At 39.4% G+C, this 18,648-nt stretch overlaps 1 protein-coding gene and 1 long non-coding RNA gene across 8 annotated transcripts in view; one reads left to right on the forward strand and one right to left on the reverse strand.

Moving 5' to 3' along the window:
• Positions 1–10,275, reverse strand: part of LOC140197357 (uncharacterized) — a 30,096-nt gene extending 19,821 nt beyond the window's left edge. For both annotated transcript variants that reach the window (XR_011885926.1, XR_011885925.1), the window contains exon 1: positions 9,980–10,275. This is a non-coding gene — a long non-coding RNA (uncharacterized lncRNA). The remainder of the gene's footprint in view (positions 1–9,979) is intronic.
• A 2,640-nt stretch (positions 10,276–12,915) lies between these two features.
• LOC140198011 (dachshund homolog 1-like) overlaps positions 12,916–18,648 on the forward strand; it is a 582,914-nt gene continuing 577,181 nt past the window's right edge. For 2 of the 6 annotated variants that reach the window (XM_072258800.1, XM_072258799.1), the window contains exon 1: positions 12,916–13,928. In XM_072258800.1, the coding sequence (XP_072114901.1) occupies positions 13,390–13,928 (539 nt within the window). In that variant the 5' untranslated portion in view covers positions 12,916–13,389. The remainder of the gene's footprint in view (positions 13,929–18,648) is intronic. The other 4 variants (XM_072258801.1, XM_072258803.1, XM_072258802.1 and 1 more) reach the window with 4 other exon arrangements.

Here is an 18,648-nt window from a genome sequence, read left to right on the forward strand (position 1 = left end):
TTTCAGGACCATGGTGCTACATGAGACAATACAAAAACAACACTGAACTACATAAAACAACACAAACTACACTAGACTACAGACCTATCCAGGACTGCATAAAGTGCACAAAACAGTGCAGGCATTACAATAAATAATAAACAGGACAATAGGCACAGTGGAGGGCAGTAGGTTGGTGTCAGTCCAGGCTCTGAGTATTGAGGAGTCTGATGGCTTGGGGGAAGAAACTGTTACATAGTCTGGTTGTGAGAGCCCGATTGCTTCAGTGCCTTTTGTCAGATGGTCGGAGAGAGAAGAGTTTGTATGAGGGGTGCATGGGGTCCTTCATAATGCTGTTTGCTTTATGGATGCAGCATGTGGTGTAAATTCCTGTAATGGCAGGAAGAGAGACCCCGATGATCTTCTCAACTGACCTCACTATCCGTTGCAGGGTCTTGTGACCCGAGATGGTGCAATTTCCAAACCAGGCAGTGATGCAGCTGAAACTGTTTCAACTAGGGATTTGTTTTCTATGTTTTGCACCAATCTCCCATTTTAGCATTGTTGCCATACGGAGTTGCTAGCTTTGTTAGATTGTATTCCTGGAGCTCCTGTCACTGTGATCCAAACTACTTTAAACACTCCCTCTATTGGTCTATTTACAGAGCCATTCCTTCTCTACAATGATTGGAAGGGACAACACTTAATACACATTTATTCTTCTAGTCAAGTTGCCCTAATGCTCCATTTTAGAATTTATCATGTTCATTAAAAAAAATTCTGCATTTTTGTACCTCGATTATTTTTCTCAAGGTTACTTGCAAGTCTCTTGAAGGTTGATTGTTAGTTCATCTAGGAAGCTGGAATATTGACAACTCTCTACTTACATCAGAATACTTACTCTTGTGTTAATGTAATGTGTAGTTCTTCCTTTACCCATCTGCTAAAAAATGCATTATGTAAGTTACCTTTTGAACCCTGCAGAAATAATCACTAAAGTTTGAGCTTTAAAAGATAATGAAGATATCCTTTCAGTCCTGGTTTGGAAAAAATGCATTTCTGATCTTATGTGGCTGATTTACAAAGTGCTAGAGTTTTCAACAGCTGATGTGGGTGCAAGTGTTAATACTACTGTACGTCACTAACATATGCTATCCACATCTGGAGACTATCTCTGCAGTGTTATGTACAGTATTGGTATCCTTATGAGGATGTAAATGTATTAGAAGCAATTAAGACTAAAATCTGGTGTTATTTAATGAGAACATTTGTGACAGGTTAAGCTTGCATATTGATACTATGAATTCCCATTAATGAAAGGGCTAATAAAATTAGTGCTAAAATGTTAGCATTTATATATAGGGACATGCATTATTGACAGTGTTGCTGTGCTGGGAAACTGTTATCTACATTGACTGTTTCGCTAGTTACCATAGAGGAATTTCCAGGCTGGTGAGAGCTGGGTGTTCAAAGAGTGGTCTGCATCATGCCCAATGGAGGGCCACGAGAAAAGCTATAGGGTTAGGGTGCTCTGTCTCCAGTAATGACTAACACTCAGCATGACAGACAAAGCACAATCCATTCCCCCACCAACCCAAAATCAGTCCTTTCCTCACTGAGCCCCAGGCAAGCTGTCACTGAGGGAGCACCAGTGAAGACCATGACATCGGGTCGGGTTCCTGACAGAGCAGTATCAGTGCACAGCCTGAGGAGCTCTTAATGTACAAGGGGGTAGGTAACTCCACATATCCAGACTGGAGTAACAAGGGTACTAAAATGCAGTCACATTGGATTGGGTACCAATGTATTGGCTGCAGTTTTAGAAGAAAGAGGCAACTTGATTTAAACAGTTAGGATCCTGAAGGAGACACAAGAGACTGCACATGCTGAAATCTGCAGCAACACACAAAAAGCAGGGAGGAACTCAGCAGGACAGGTAGTATTTGGAAAGAGCAATGAACAATTAATATTTTGGGTGAGAATCCTGCTAGATGAAGGGTTGCACATGTGAAATCCTAATGGGTTTTAAATGGGTGGGTGTGGAAAGGATGTCTTGTGGGAGAATGTAGAACCAAGGGTCAATGTTTAAAAATAAGAAATTGCCTGTTTGATAGAGCTGAGGTGAAATATATACTCAGTGGGACATGGTGGATGTGGATACTTTATAAGCAAATGGTGAGAGGTTACTGCAGGCAGACAGGAACATGAAGTTAAGGTAAAAATCAGAACAGTTCAAAGCTCAATGTTCAAAATAATTTTTGAGTACATATATGCCACCACATGACCTTGAGATTCATTTTCCTGCAAATCTATAGAATAGTAACTATAACAGGATTAATGAAAGATCACCCAGAGTGCAGAAGATAATAAACTGCAAAAATGCAAATATAGATAAATAGCAATGAATAGCGAGAACATGAAATAACAAGATAGTCCTTAAAGTGTGATCATCGATTATGGGAACATCTCAATGGATGGGCAAGAAAGTGTAGTTATTCCCTTTTAGGTGAGGATCTATGATGAATGCTACTTTCCTTCAACAGCATTTCATGTAGATAAGCTCAGTAGTTAGGGCTCTACCCTTGATGTACGAGGCCAAATCCACTACCTTTTGTAGGATTTTCCATTCAAAGGCGTTGGTGTTTCCCTACCAAGCTGTGATGCTGCCAGTCAATACGCTCTCCAGTACACATCTATAGAAATTTGTTGAAGTTCTTGATGTCATGCTGAATCTCCTCAGACCTCTACAGAAGCCTTAATCATATGAGGTGACAGGACAAATAAGAGGGTAAGTGGCTTAGTCCTCCTGTTAATATGTATTTTTATGTTAGTATGTCTGAACATACAGTATCATAATTTTTAAATTTGATTAAGTATTGTCTTCAGCTAATGTTCTACATGATGCTCATTCAATACACTCTGGAATTTGAAAATGTTCAGGATGACTTGTAGAGTGAGTTGGATGGTTTCAGATTTATGTAGCCTTTGCTTCATTATATCTAACTACCAGTTTTGATGTACATTTTGCTTAGTTTTACAATTTTATTCCTGAGTAAAATTTGTTCTTTTATTCTTTGTTACCATTGGCTTTGATTTTGCACCATAAAAATATAGGATTGAGAGGCATGAAAATTCATGAGGCATCATTGAGATAAGGAATTGTAGCATGTAGTGTCTGCAAAACAATTCAGCATTTATAGATTACCTCTAGCACACAAAACTGCTTTGTATGAGCATTTTGGAACAATGTAATACCATATAGGAAATATACAGATAAATAGGTTAAGAATATAAGGAATAACTTTTTAAAGAAGGAAAGAGATGGAGTAGATAGAGAAGGATTGCAGAGAGTTGCTTGAAGACTTGGTAGCCAACGTTGAACCAATCCAATTTTGGGGTGAACATTATATATATATATAACTGCAACTGGAGATCTCAGAAGATTGCAGTAATACACATTAAATGTTGGAGGAACTCAGCAAGTCAAACAGCATCTTTGGAAGGAAATAAACAATTGATGACTCAGGCCAAGACCTTTCATCTGGACTGGGGAGGAGGGGCAACTCAAGCTGGAGAGTAATAGGTGAGTCCAAGTGCATGGTCAGGAAGGTAGGAAAATGGATGAAGAAAGAAAATGGAATGATGTGCGACACTGGGACATGATAGGTGACAAGGTAAAGAGATGAAGAATAAGAAATCAGATAGGAGATCATGGAATAAAGGGAAGGATATGGGGAACCAGAAGGAGATTAAGATGATGGGCAGGTATCATTAAGGCAGGGGAGGGCCTCTTTATTTCCAGTCCTGAAGAAGGTTCTTGGCCCAAAACATCCACTGCTCATCTCCCTCCTTAGATCCTGCCTGTCCTGCTGAGTTCCTCCAAAGTTTTGTGTTTTACTCCAGATTTCCAGCATCTGCATTCTTTTTTTTGTCTGAGAAAGTTAGAGCTGGGAAGGAAATCCCCAATGGAGGAATTTGAAATCAAGGGGGGATTAAAACTGAGGTATAGCTTAGCAGAGACACAACACAAGAGGGAGAATATCCATTACTGTACCCAGGACTGAACAAGCTAAAGTTATCAGAACATTTCAGAAGAATGGCATCTTTTTTCATATGGTATAATGTTGTAAAGACTTTTTCTCACTGATACCTCATTCTCCCTTTTAACTTAATAGACATTGGCCACATCAGACACTTTGCTGTGCACATGTGCAACAAATAAGCAGCAACTACTATAGTAGTAAGGGACAAATTCTTTGACACATTTCCTGCAGAAAGAAGTCATTGGCAAGATTCTTTTAATTATAAAGAGTCACATATGGAAACAATGTGGACGTTAGAGAACTTGGATGTAAACTGTGGTCTTAATGAGCAGAAAATGCCTATGGTTAATAAACTTCAGATGGAATCACACTATATAAACATAGTAATACACATCAGAGGTCATTATCCAGGAGCAACCTATGATGTAATTATTGTGCAATGAAAGTAAATTGGGAGAGATGGTGTGAAGAACATATTGAATCAGAGGAAGCAGTCAGATGTTATAAAAGAATTTGGACAATCTATAAAGGGATGGAATATTATCAGACAAAATTCAGCATGAACACAATTATTATAGATTAAAATTGCCAATATGGATATGATCTGAAGGGTGAAGATATGATTAGCATGGATTCTGGTAGAAATGTATTTACTACAAACATTAAGCACAAACAGATGCTTATTTATTATGGATTCAGCATTTGTACAAATACAATACAAGCAATACCATTCAAGATGATTGAATGATTTTTGAGGACATGCAGTCCTCTTTTATTGTCATTTAGCAATGCATGCATTAAGAAATGATACAATGTTCCTCTCGTGTGATATCACAGAAACATAAGACAGTCCAAGACTGAAAAACTGACAAAAACCACATAACTATAGCATATAGTTACAACAGTGCAAGCAATACCATAATTAGATAAAGAACAGACCATGGGCAAGGTTTTTAAATAAAAAAAAAAGTCTTAAAGTCTCAAAGTCCCATCATCTCTCACAGATGATAGAAGAAAGGGGAAAAAAAAAAACTCCCTGCCATGAGCTTCCAGTGCTGCAAACTTGCCGATGCAGCATCCTGGAAGCACCCGAGCACAGTCCGACTGAGTTCGTCCGAAAATTTTCACCCACCAATCAGCCCTCCGACACCAAGCACCATCTCTGCTGAGCACTTTGCCCCCAGCCCCAGTCATCAGCAACAGACAAAGGCAAGGATTTGGGGCCTTCGCCTCCAGAGATTCTCAACTGCACAGTAGCAGCGGCAGTGAACCGGGCATTTCAGAAGTTTCTCCAGATGTTCCTCTGTGCTTCTCATATCTGTCTCTATCAAATCAGAATTGTGCACGGCATCCTACTTACAAATACTGATATCATTCACCAAAGGCCATGTGCACTGCATCGTGCCATTATCTTCTCCTCCATCCTCTCATGGAGCTCTCCATTCAGCCAGAGCAGCAGATTCCTTTCCACAATATACACAATAGTTATGGAGACCCTAGGATGCTGGTTGACTGAACATTAGCTTTGTCCAGTTTAAATACAAAATCTGCAAATGATTCTGACTGGCCAAAGCAATGGAGTCCAAGAAAGAGAACTGGCTGGAAACTATTTCAAGATATTTTGGGTGTTAACTGAAACCATGTTAGTTCAGGAAAATGGCACTGTGGTAAAATGTCAACTGCAATCTCACTAAACACATACTGTACAGGTAACTTAAAAAGTCTGCTCCTGATTCCATTTCTTATGTTCTTTTTCTATGTCAATCTTCTTGGCATAGTGCCTCTTCTGTTGTGCCCTGGCATGCCAGTCTCAACCACAAGCAATATTGTGAGGTAAGGTGAACAATAACTGGGCTATATAAAGGTTATTTTAGGTTGGTACACATTTATTTCAACAGATTGGTAGAGTATAGTTTGGAACGTTCCCTGCACAGACTCCACCTCCACTGGTGTGCTCAGTTATTTCAAAGTGAGTAGAGAAACATACAGCACTATTACATGGCTGGTCCTTGATAATCTATTCTGACATGTACAATTATATTTCAGCTGAGTTCATTAATTGTGAGGAAATATGAAGGCAGTGCAGTGACATGATATGATTTCTAATTCAAGATATTAACATTGCAGGACCCTAAGTCATAAGAACAGAATAAGGCCATTCAGACCAATGAGTCTACTGCACCTTTCCATCATGGTCAATTTATTTTCCCTCTCAACCCCATTCTCCTGCCTCCCCCTGTAACTTTTGGTGCCCTTACTTATCAAGAACATACCAACCTCCACTTTAAATATAGTGAATGGCTTGACCTTCAGTTGTCTATGGCAATGAATTCCACAGATTCACTACACTATATCTGCAGAAATTCATCCCTATGTCTGTTCTAATGGGGCATCCTTATATTCTGAGTCTGCCCCCTCTGATCATAGACTCTTCCACTATTAGAAACATCCTGTCCACTCGCTTTTCAACATTCAGTAAGCTTCAGTGAGATCCCTTCTCATTTTTCTAAACTGCAAATTTTCCTTGTGTGTTAACCCTTTCATTCCCAGGATTATTGCCATAAACATGCTCCAGACCTTCTCTTAGATATTGGGCCCAAAACTGCTCACAATACACCAGGTGTTTTCTGACTAATACCTTTTAAAGCCTCAGTATTACATTCTTTCTTTAATATTTATTTTGAGAGAACTAGAATATAGCCTTGAATAGCATTTTCCTTCCTTACTACTGGTTGAACCTGCAAGGTAAACTTTAGGGAATCTTGCAGTAGGCCTTTCAAGTCCCTCTGCACCTCTGATTTCTGAATTTGTCCTCCATTTTGAACATAGTCTCTGCCTTTATTCCTTCTACCAAATAGCCTAAGCATACATTTCCTACACTGTATTCCATCTGCCACTTTGCCCATTCTCTGAAACTTTCCATGTCCTTCTGCAGGTTCCTTGCTTCCACAACACCATCTGTCCCTCAACCAATCTTGGTATCATCTGCAAACCTGGCCACAATGCCATCAATTCTGTCATCTAATGTGCAAAGTATGCCCAACACTGACCCTTGTGGTACAAAAAAGCAGTGCAAAATCAGTTCTTATTAACATTATAGAGAGATGGCAGAGGGGTAACTCTTTGATATTTATATCTTATTGTATATGCAGACAGCAATATAAATGTGCATTTAGAAAATATGCTTAATTTTTCTGAGGGGTTCCACAGGAGAAATGGTAAAATGAATTTGGCACCAAATCATGTTGAGAAATTAGAAGAAAATAAAACCTGGCAAGACAGCGGGGTTAAGGAGTGTTTTAAAAGATACAGTTGTAGAGTGATATTGAAGTTGAGGTAAGAATTTTCAGAGCAAAGAACTTTCAGAGCTAAGATCTTTGCAGGTAAAGTCATGGAAGGAGTGAAGTAAATTGGAGGAGGGGGTGTTGTACACAAGAGTCCTGACAGGAGTGAAGAAAGAAACATTTTGATTTAACGACAGAACAGTTAGCCAACCAGATAAGGGATTTGCAACTTTCTTCTTTTGCTTGGATGACCCCAGATGAATGGAGATAATCTTTGGCACTGTAATCTAAACATAAGCAACATTTTTTTTATTTAAAAGCGAGCTTTGTCCACATGTAATGAACTTATTAAGTACCCTTTTAGCGAGACTATTCGTAAACTTTGCGTTCTATGCACTTTTAAACATTTGTTTGAAAATACAATGCTCGTGTTTGAACAAACGGGCCTGCCTTAAAACTAACGAAGTAACGAGGGGAAGTTACTAACTTCGTCCTATAGAGGTCGCTTTTATCTCATTATTTAGTCTTAGTCTGACATCGAGGCATTCAGCGAGCAGATCACAAAACTACCCCGAAACTTTCATAACCTAACACCTTTTAATTTATGCGTCCGTTTGAAGGACGTGCCAGTGCACCCTTTGTTGTGTAAGCTAATATTCTAACAGAAAAATAGGAAAACACCTGGGTGTGTCCTTCGTTATTTAGAATATTTCATCAGGATATACTGTATAAATGGTGTAACTTAAAGGAATTAAATTTAGTCCAAAAGTATTTTCATTAGCAAGAATGTTTAAAATACACTAAAAATAATTGAGTAACTTTCTTCCCCCCCATGCCCTCCCACGATAAAACTCATCTGCTCAATCTTCAGCAAACTACAACAAGATCCCTGAACTTTTCTTAACATTGTACGCTTTAGTAATGGATACCAAGTCCTAGTCGCGGGAGTTCGGAAGGCAGAAGGAGTAACGCCGAAAGGCGAAGGGGCAATTTCAATTTCTGCAGAGCTCGGTTTCGTATGATTAATTCCCTTGAAAGGTCGCCTTTTAGCCAGACAATAAAAATGAAAACAAAATCGATACCCGCCCGCCTGTTTGTTTACTCTTTCAGTGCATTTGATGTTTGTTGCAAATGTTCTTTTCCTTTGAAAGCACACTTTTGTAGCTCAGTGCGGCTACGAAATTAAAACATCAGTCATGACAGTTTTGCAATGATCATACAGTTGTCTCTATAGTGGCGTTCCCTGTCTCAATGCGTAAAGAACGAGTCAGCGTTAAATTTGCCCTCCCTTTGATGTACACATGTACAATTCAGGTGTTTTGACGCTTGTTTGTGTGAGGACGTACAAATGGGTAATTTTATTCCAGAGTAAAATTATATCTGTTGGGTTACCTAAGCCACATTGGTTGGATGTAATGTTTTTCCACGTTTACAATGGTTCATAATCTTTAATGACATTATAGGCTTGACGTGCAGTGGTTATGAGCTACTCCGGGTGATCGGACTAAATTGACACGCCTCTATCCTTGAAAGGACAGTTTTAATTCAAGAAAAAGTAAACCCAGGAACACATTGACATTATAAAAATAAACAAACCCGGAAAAGTTTGGCCATAGTATTTTTTTTACACATTCGGCTCTAAATCAGCGTCCAAGAAACTGGATAATTGACTCCGAAGCTGACTAGAAAATTGTCCAGAAATCGATCTGCTGTCAGTGATGAGATGAAGATGGTTTTCATAGGAGCAACTTGTTCATAACTGGCATGGGTTATATCAGCACGGGATGCTAAAGACGTGGCATGTTGAAATGAAGAATTTAAGAAATGTCACGTACACTTTTCATTTCGGTTATTATCTCTCACTGCCTCGTTTGATGTTCTATATGAGGAACTATTGTTGACTCTAATTTCTACTCTCGCAGTCTCTGCTAAACATGCAAATTGACACGAAGATATCAGATCCTTTAGGGGCGCGCCGAGGCTAGGTGGGCCCATGCACAAACGTGGCTTTCTGTTTGCCAGCTGCTTGCTAATTCATCACGAAGCTGGAGATAGTAAATTGACACCTTCCTACGTTCGAGTTATCTAGAACACAAAACACAACAGTGCAGGGAAGGAATCGGGCCTTCAGCCCACGTCACCTGCGTTGACCGTGATGTCAAATTAAATCTCTTCTGCCTGCACATGATCCATATCTCTCTATACACGGATTTATCGAAAAGCCTCCTAAAAGCCACTATAGGATCTGCTTCCACAACTATTCCTAGAAGCCCGGTGCAGCTACCTGCCACTCACACGAAGAAAACTTGCCCGCGCATCTCCTTTAAACTCCGCCCCCACCTTAAACGCACGCCCTCCAATATATAATATCTCCAAAAGAAAACGTAGTCTAGTAATAGTTTTTAAATACTCTAACTCTACCGTACGGATATATGTTAAAGCAGTTTGCACCATCTGTGTAAATTATTGATTCATTTAGTTATGCCAATCCACACCCTTTTTAATAATACTGTACAGTATTCGTGTGGTGATGTTTACACGTGTTTCGTGTTCAGATATAACATCCTGATGGTAATTGTTACAAAGATGAATGGAAAAAAAAACGATATACTTCCGATGATGCGTGGAGATTACAAAAGATTAATATAGGCTTAATCTTATATATAGACTTACATGGACATCCTTCTTTATTTTCGAGGTTTTAATGAATTGACGATCGAAGTAGTTCATTGACAGGAAATTGTTGTAGATTTAAAAAGTGACGAAGTTTGAATGGAGGATTGGCTACTGAATCTGCCCTTGTCGGTTCTGAAATCAAGGTGCGAGCTTGCTACCCACAGAACCGCTTGAGAACGTTTAAGTTGTGGGACACTCGCAATTAATAGGGAACCCAGCGCCTACCCAACGTATCCCAGTGTACCAATGTTGTCCAGCGGCCACTGCAGATGTGGTAGGATATACTGTCCTAACCTATCCACGTCCCATATTCCCACAGAATCTCTCAGTTCAAGTTTTTATAACTAATCCGGTAACTGTTACCTAAAAAAAACAATCTCGTGTTATGTAAGTGATTGTGAAAGGTAACGACCGTTACACACAGGATGAAACAGAACGAGTGATTTAATATGAGCTTTGATAATTAAAACAACCGCTTTCTGCTTAAAATTGTTTCATTGCTCCCATAGCTTAAGTTATATTCAATGTTCTAATCTATAGCAATATTTCACCAGAACAATTCCAGAAACTAGGAAGGCAATGTAGTAGTTACAGTGTGTCACAAATAAAATTTTTATGATATTTGATGGATTTTGCCTGCTGTGAGCGGTTAATGTGGGCTATTTTCGTATTCTTTTCAGCACAGAGTGAAATATTGCCTGTTTGTCAAATCAGCGTCGGTCTTAATCTACATATCTGTGGTCAAGACGTTTTTCTCCCCCCTCTCTCCCTTCCACATGAATTCAAATGCGAGTTCTTGAAGTGGTTTGGCTTCAATTAAAAGCAAATACAATTACCATTGGGTCGTGCTTGGAATATCAGTTCGACACTTGCATCTATTAATCATGAGCCTCTTCTGGTCACCATTTAAATGAACTTCATATTTGACTGTCAGCTGCTTTGGGAATTAATCCATATTTATTCACGGCTTCTGATCTCGCAAGTACAAGCTCCGCAAAAGGACAAACACCATTTCTTTCAGGGGAGAAATATAAATAGCAGAACACACTCTCCGCACGCCGAATTTTTCATTCTGCCTTTGAAAAAAAAAGACTAAAATAACGTTTGTGTGTGCGACGACCTGTTGAAAATAAAGCACACAAAATATATGGGTCATTTCGCGCTTTAACTTTCAGATCCTCGCCAGTCGCTCTTTTCGATGATCGGAGATTTTTATTTCTTTCGTATAAATGAGCCCCGCGCTAATTAGCCATTGGTCTGTCCTCACTCCCTCGGATTTAAGTATTGAATAAATCAGCAGTTTGTATAAAATGTTGCCTCGCCGACCCTCTTCCCCCACTCGCATTCACCCTTCTCCCCAAACAAAATGTTTGTGTGGAGCTAGCGTTCTTGACGATACCCCACAGAGACTATAAACTGTGACTTGAGATTGGTAGGTAACAGAAGGACAATTTGAAGCCCTTGTCTCGGACGCGCTGAATTTTAAATGATCTTATTGATTTATTTCGCATCACAATCTGTCGCTTCTGCGCTTAAAGAGCAGCGATTCTCTATTTTGAAACATAATTTGTGGCCTCCGTTTCTAAATTAAAACGGGGGAGGGGTAAATATATTTCATTTTAACTGCAAATTGAATTCTATTTGATTGTTTTGCAGTAGCTCCCATTATTCCGAACGCAGTTTGGAAACAGCGACTTTTGAGTCTCAGCTGTACGTTGAGAAATAAAATGATAAGCATGTGGAAAGAAATTGACCTTCCTGCACACACACAGAGCCACAGACATATAGACACAGACAGACAAACACACACACACACACCAACAATGCTGCTCTCAAGGTATTCTTAATAATTGCTGTAGAAACTTCCCTCGTGTTATATATTAATGTTATATCCTCTCCCTGCCAATCGCCCAACTTTTTTTAAACACAAACGATGGCTTAAGGACCTTCTCTTTGTGTGTGCTCTACAGGCTCTTAAAGAGTCCTATAGATAATTATACAGGCTCTATTTTCGAACTAAATTGGTACATTTAATTCTGTTGATTTGACACTATCTGATCCCCAGCTTGTGTACATCAACGCATTTGGTCATCGATTTTACGTAGTCATTAGCTTGTGTGTGTGTGTGTGTGTGTGTGTGTGTGTGTGTGTGTGTGTGTGTGTGTGAGAGAGAGAGACAGAGAGAGAGAGAGACTGTAATTGTTACTGAATCCCTTGGCTAACGTTCAGCCGACGACCGCTGAAAAGGCTGACCTGTTCGTTCTGTCCTGCTGTGTTTTAATAACTTTGGCATTTCTTCATGTTTTCATATGGAATTATAGGCTTCGCTGGGAGGGGGTAGAAGGAGCGGTGGTTGCGCAGGTATTTGACTGCTGGGTGTGAACGCGGGTTCTTCAAATGTACGATTCATTTGAATAACTGCTGTTCTGTTTTCTGTTTTATCCTTTACTCCTCCATTATTAGTAGCAGAACTGATAGACTGAGTCCAGCCGGCTGTTGCACCCCTGGTTTAGGAGCGATTGTGGTTTGGATCCCTCGTATACATAAGTAAACTGATACTCATGCGCGCACACGTACATACAAACCCCACTCATGGTCCAGGTAGTGCAGGGTGTAAGCGACCTATCGTAAGCGCAAAGTTGGTCCAGTGATTCCTTCAGACCTTCGGCGTTGAGATTGGGAACACATTGTGCTTAGTGCAATGATCCGGTTTGATTTATTCGGGAGTAGGTGGGTGCAATGGGCGTGAGGGGAGGTTGTCTATTTGTTTATCGGAGAGGTGTGTTGGAGAGACTACGGACTCGGTGCAGTTATCTGGGGTTAGTTGCCCCGATTTGAATTAGGTTGGCCTGATGTTTGCAAATGGTTAGGGTTGCTCCCTCCATATATATTTATATCTCATTGAAACTATTATATTAGGGAAGCGATTTGTTGTAAACTAGTGCCGTTCCTCTTGAAGCGCTCTATCCTAACTATTCTGTACGAATCAGCGTCTCTCTCTCTCTCTCTCTCTCTCTCTCTCTCTCTCTCTCTCTCTGATGTGAGTGTAAAGGGTGCCATTTGATTTATTCCTAGCTGGAAACTTAATTGCTCCGCCCCCGGGATACCGTGTGACAAGTCGTTTCTCCTTTTGATGTGTATGTGTGTGTGTGTATGTGTGTGTGTATGTGTGTGTGTGTGTGTGTGTGTTATGTGTGTATGTGTGTGTTTGTCCAGCGGACCTGCTCTACACGAATCTTAAACATAACAACTTCAACAAAGCCAGTGCTCGACTCCAGAGTAGAGAGGCAACTTTGATCAGATACAGCGCCAACCCTGAACATTTTTGTTCAATGATTCTTCGTTCTTATAACAAGGAGAATTGAGCCGGTTGGGTGTTTTACCAAATTCTATATGTACCAGCGACCATGGCCGCGCCGATGGCTCTGATCCCGCCTGCCCCGGTGAATCAGACTCTGATCGCGACCCCTTCGTCCTCTTCCTCCTCATCATCTTCTTCCTCCTCTTCCTCACCGGCCATCTCGTCCATTCCAGCGTCCTCGGCGGCTGGCGGTGGAGGGAGTAGCGGGGGAGCGCAGACTCTCTACCGAACGGACGGGAGCTCCAAGCCGGTTTACTCCACGCCGTCTCCGGTAGAGAACACGCCGCAGAACAACGAGTGTAAAATGGTCGAATTACGGGGGGCCAAAGTGGCCTCTTTCACCGTAAACGGACACGAGCTCATCTGCTTGCCTCAGGCTTTCGACCTGTTTCTCAAACACCTGGTCGGGGGGCTTCACACTGTCTATACCAAATTAAAGAGGCTGGATATAACTCCGGTGGTCTGCAACGTGGAACAAGTGCGCATTCTCCGAGGGCTGGGAGCCATTCAACCCGGGGTGAACCGCTGCAAACTGATCTCCAGGAAAGACTTCGAGATTCTCTACAACGACTGTACCAATGCCAGGTAAGGGTCCGGCCAGCAGCGGCGCTGGGACCGGGATTGGACTGCCTCAGGAGGAAAGTCGCTGGCTGCTCTCAGAAGTGGGTACGGTTGGGACGGGACAGAGCGTGCAGTCTCGGGCGACCGCAAGATTTCCCCTCCGCCCTGACACACAGTGAAAGCGAAAGTTTCATTCTTTATTTTCATTCAAGTTCCTGAAAAGCGGGAGCAAAGTTTCACGCTCACAGAAGGGGGGGGGGGGGGGTGGAATGGAGTGGTGAGTGATGTGAAGATTTGCTTAATATCAGTCCCGTGGATAAGTGGCGAGTGTTTGGGAATCTCCTTCGGGATTCTGAGCTCTACTCCGCCACTTCACTACAGTTTCCAGGAACTTTCCTGATATGGGACACTTCACCCACAAATCAGGCGTTTCTCTGCGGGCTTACAGCGGGTACTTGCCATTCTAACACCTTCCCTATCTCTTGTGTAATATGCCCATCTCCCGAACTAATCCCGGACAGCCAGCTCCCAGAAATAAAGAACTCAAAAAGCGTTTAGTTTCTCCAGACTGGAGAAGATAAAGGAGCGCGCAAACACTCAAGGAATCAAGCAGAATCGGTGGGGAAAGATCTAGGGATTAATGTTTCAGGTCTTTACCCTTTTGTCACCAGTTAGAGAGGATTCAGTAGTCCCAACAGCTCCTGCCAATCTTATCACAGGCCTAAGTAATAATTAAAATGGTTCGCTTTCTTTCTCTCTCAGAAGTTAGAAGTGATGCTAAAACAATAATAAAAGGAAGCTCACAAATAAAGCTCCAATTCAAGTAAATTAATTGGCTGTTGCACACAAGTGTGGACACCTACAACCTGTTTACTTCTGAAACTTTGGGAGTGTTCTGTTCTTTCAAGTAGAGAAAGAAATCAAAAGGGAACCTTAAGCCTTCTCCCATCTCTCACACATCTTATCTTAGAACAATTATAAAAAGCTCACAGCTTGCAGACTGCCTCTATTCACTCCCCTTGCCAGCATCTGTTCAAATGAGCATATATCTCATGGAAATTCAGAATTAGAGACAGGGTGCATTTTACTTTGAAAATACTTCACAACTGTCTTTAATTTTGCTCTAACTTTAGTTCAGTCAGAGTAAAGTTTCATCTCATTTTGAAAAAGTTTGCTGAATCCTTGAGTAATAATTAGCCACATCAGGTTAAGGAGACATAACATGTAAGGCACACAAAGCTTTAGCCTTTTTAATATAGGGTTTCACAAATAAATGTTTCAAATAATAGAAACCCATTGAGTGCCTTCTCACTAATATGATGTGTTCCAAATAACAGGCTGTACCAGATGGCTGCCAACAATTGTGCTTTTACACTTTACTTTGATCTTTTTATGCTTTAGAATATATGGCACATCACCCAGTTCTGATGTGTATGTTGTACTGTGCTCTTTAATGATCCATATCAATTTAAAAGAGTCTGGCTGTATCACATGTTGGAAGGACAACATTCACAACACCCACATTGATGTCTTCCTTTGCCCTCATCAAGTTTCTGTTGGTTTAAAGTAATAGAATCAGCTCTATGTTCTTTGTTTTTAGTCCAAATGTGATAACCAAATTTATAAATTGCAGGAGTACGGAGTTAAACTGATACTTCTCGATATCATGTACTATCCCCTTTCCTGTTATGTTTCACTAAAGAATCCATTAGTGAATTAAATGTGTTAGTATCTATTCCTGGAGAATGATGTCTAATGTTCAGTAAAATGATCTTATCTCATGAAAGAGTTGCTTTAATATATGTTACGTAGATGGCACTTCTGTTAAAAGTTGTCATAGTTTCTGATAAAAGCATGATTAAATGAGTGATCCTTAACCTCTCTTACTGGGGATTTCTTGTGTTCCTGGCTACTGCAATGTGGTTCTACCAGTTTAAGACTGTGAATTAGAATTCAAATTTTTTTTTCTACTGGGGGAAAAAGATGTTTTGTTCAATTTTAAAATGTAATTAGACCATGGATAGCTTATACCCATCAGCCAAAGTTACAACATCTTGCATAGGCATCTCAGTCACTTAATCCTTATTGTTTGACAGGGATTACAGATCAATTTACCCTTCAGGTGATGAAAATAGGTTAGGCAATGGAATTATTAAAATAACTTCATGTTCAGCAATTCAGCAGTTGCTCAATAATGTTTAAAATCGTAACCTCATCTCCTATTGACAGGGCGTATAATCTTGGTTATGATTTCTTCTGGTCCATTTATAGGTGTAAAATATTTTCAAAACATTTGCTAGATTAGTAAATGACTAGTGAAATTTTTGTACATCAAATGAGTGCTTCTTGAATGACTTTATACTGAGGGAAAGCTTAGGTCGTGCAGTAATATGAGTTGTCATATAAATTGGCTGCATGATACAAGGAAACACTTTATATATTGGAAGTCTAAAAGTATTAGTAATCTTGATAATTTTATTGATGTAAATGTTTATAAGCAGATTTAATGATCAACAACTATGATTTTATATCCTCACCAATAACCCTGAGTATAGAACTACCAATATGATTCATGAAGATGCACAGGAGGACTGAAATAAGATTAATATTTCATGCTTAATATGAAGTACTTGCATAATATTTCAATATAACCCATTTTAACTGTTAGGATACAAACCTTGTGCTTACATTTTTTAACCATCAGTGTTGTAGCACAAAAAGTGTAATGATTCCTAAACAAGACTGAATCCTGTTCTTTAACAACACACAAAAAGTTTGTCCAGCATTCTGCACATGTTGTTTCAATAGATCAATATCTAATCAGAAGATTTCTATATTTTTGAATAAAATAGGTGAGCTTGTACAAAATGCACAATATCATATTTCACTGGTGTCATAAAAAGCAGGACCCAGAAATTATATTCTGTTCAGTGCACACACTGTACCAATTTTCTCTCATTAGCAGAGTGATTTGTTAGTACGTACATTTTTGCCTTAAGTCTTAATTCCAATGTTGCATTTTCCTATTTTTTTTATTGATGACTTTCTATGACCAGGTCTTAAGTTATGTCATTTAAAAAGTAGGACATCCCAGGAATACCTTTGTTGAACTTTAATCCTGGCATTAAAAAAATATATTCCTAGTTTTCTCTTCTGCACAGTTTCAAATTGGTAAATGCAATGATTGGGAGTCTGCAGTACTTTGTATTATTGGGGAGACTGAGAGTATATTTTCATGTGTTGGTATATCTTGAAATTATCAAGATATAACAACACATGAAAATTTCTTCTAGAACATGATGCACTTGAAGAAAGTTTCCATGAGAGTGTCCAATTTACAAACGGAGATGCTGAATTCTCTTTATTAACTGATAATTGACTTAGTAGTTTGTTACAGAAATTTCAATTCCTTAACCATCCTAAGTAAAAATGTTCATCTTTCTTTGCAAACGTGGTCTTCAAGAGATCATCTGGTTTGAAGAAATTCTCCAGCGAAATTTAAATCTGCTCAGAAACAACAATTACAATGTAGAGTGCAAATTTTGAGAAAGCACAGGCAGGCAAAATGCCCCAATATCTAAAGTTTGTCATGGTAATGTGTGGTTTGAGGTCCAACAGAATCTATTAATGAATTGCCATGTGTATTTCATTACAGTTAGTTGATACTTGCAGTTAGATAAGTGATTTACTTTGTATAATCCAAATGTGTTTATATTGGTCTTACTTCAATGGGTTACACATAACTTTCTACTATAAGTTACAAGCACAAGCATTTTAAGACAGACAATGCTTTACAAATAGTAACAGCTCAGACTGTAGTTTAATGCCAAAATGAACCAACAGGAACCCAAAACAGAGACTCATTAAGAATACTTTAACATGTTTTCTTGCACAGTTGTGTCCTCTACATAATCATCAGAGGTTCAGGCTCTACCTGTGACTGAAGGCTTAGGAAAAAAAAACAAATATGAATGAGTTTGATATCAATGAACTTGTACACTATATTTTATATTGTCATTTGAATATGACGCAAATTATATTTTCCTTTGAATAAAGTATATAGGAAGGAGCTATGTTCATATTCAAAGAAACCATGACTGACACTGGGGGACAAGTAGGTCTTTGGTTAGAGTTGAGCAACATGCACAAAATGCTGGAGGTACTCAGCAAGTCAGACAGAATCTACGGAGGGGAATAAACAGTCAACATTTCAGGCTCAGGCCCTCATCAGTACCAAGGCTTGATACCACATGTTAGGAACTTATCTGATATTCAGAATTGCAGTTTGATGTAGAGAGAAAAGTATTTCTTCACTAAAAAGATAAACTGTTGCTTAACTTTCTAGATAAATTATTTAACTTGAGTCTGAAGAACACTGCTAATAAAGATCGTGATAGTCCACTGATGAAAATCTTATGCTGCCAACAAATATTGGAGCAGATGGACTGTTTTCAATAGTAAGCAGTTCTTTTATTACATTAACCAAAAATGAACTTAACTTTTACTGTGTTTTGCAAATTTTTTTCCTCTTCCTGGATTCACAACAAATTTATATCAAAAAGAATTGTAAGACTTTTAGAACAACCATCAATATTACCACATTTTGCCAAATAATCCTTATGTTTCATGTAACAGGTTTTGAGAGCCATTGTAAGGAGAACAGTTATTAACAGGAAGAACAGAGAGGAAACTTGATAGTGGAAGATTACTTGGACCTCAATGAATAAACAAGATAAATCTAAAA

This window comes from Mobula birostris, chromosome 5, assembly GCF_030028105.1.
Source record: "Mobula birostris isolate sMobBir1 chromosome 5, sMobBir1.hap1, whole genome shotgun sequence".
Taxonomy (NCBI): Eukaryota; Metazoa; Chordata; class Chondrichthyes; order Myliobatiformes; family Myliobatidae; genus Mobula; species Mobula birostris.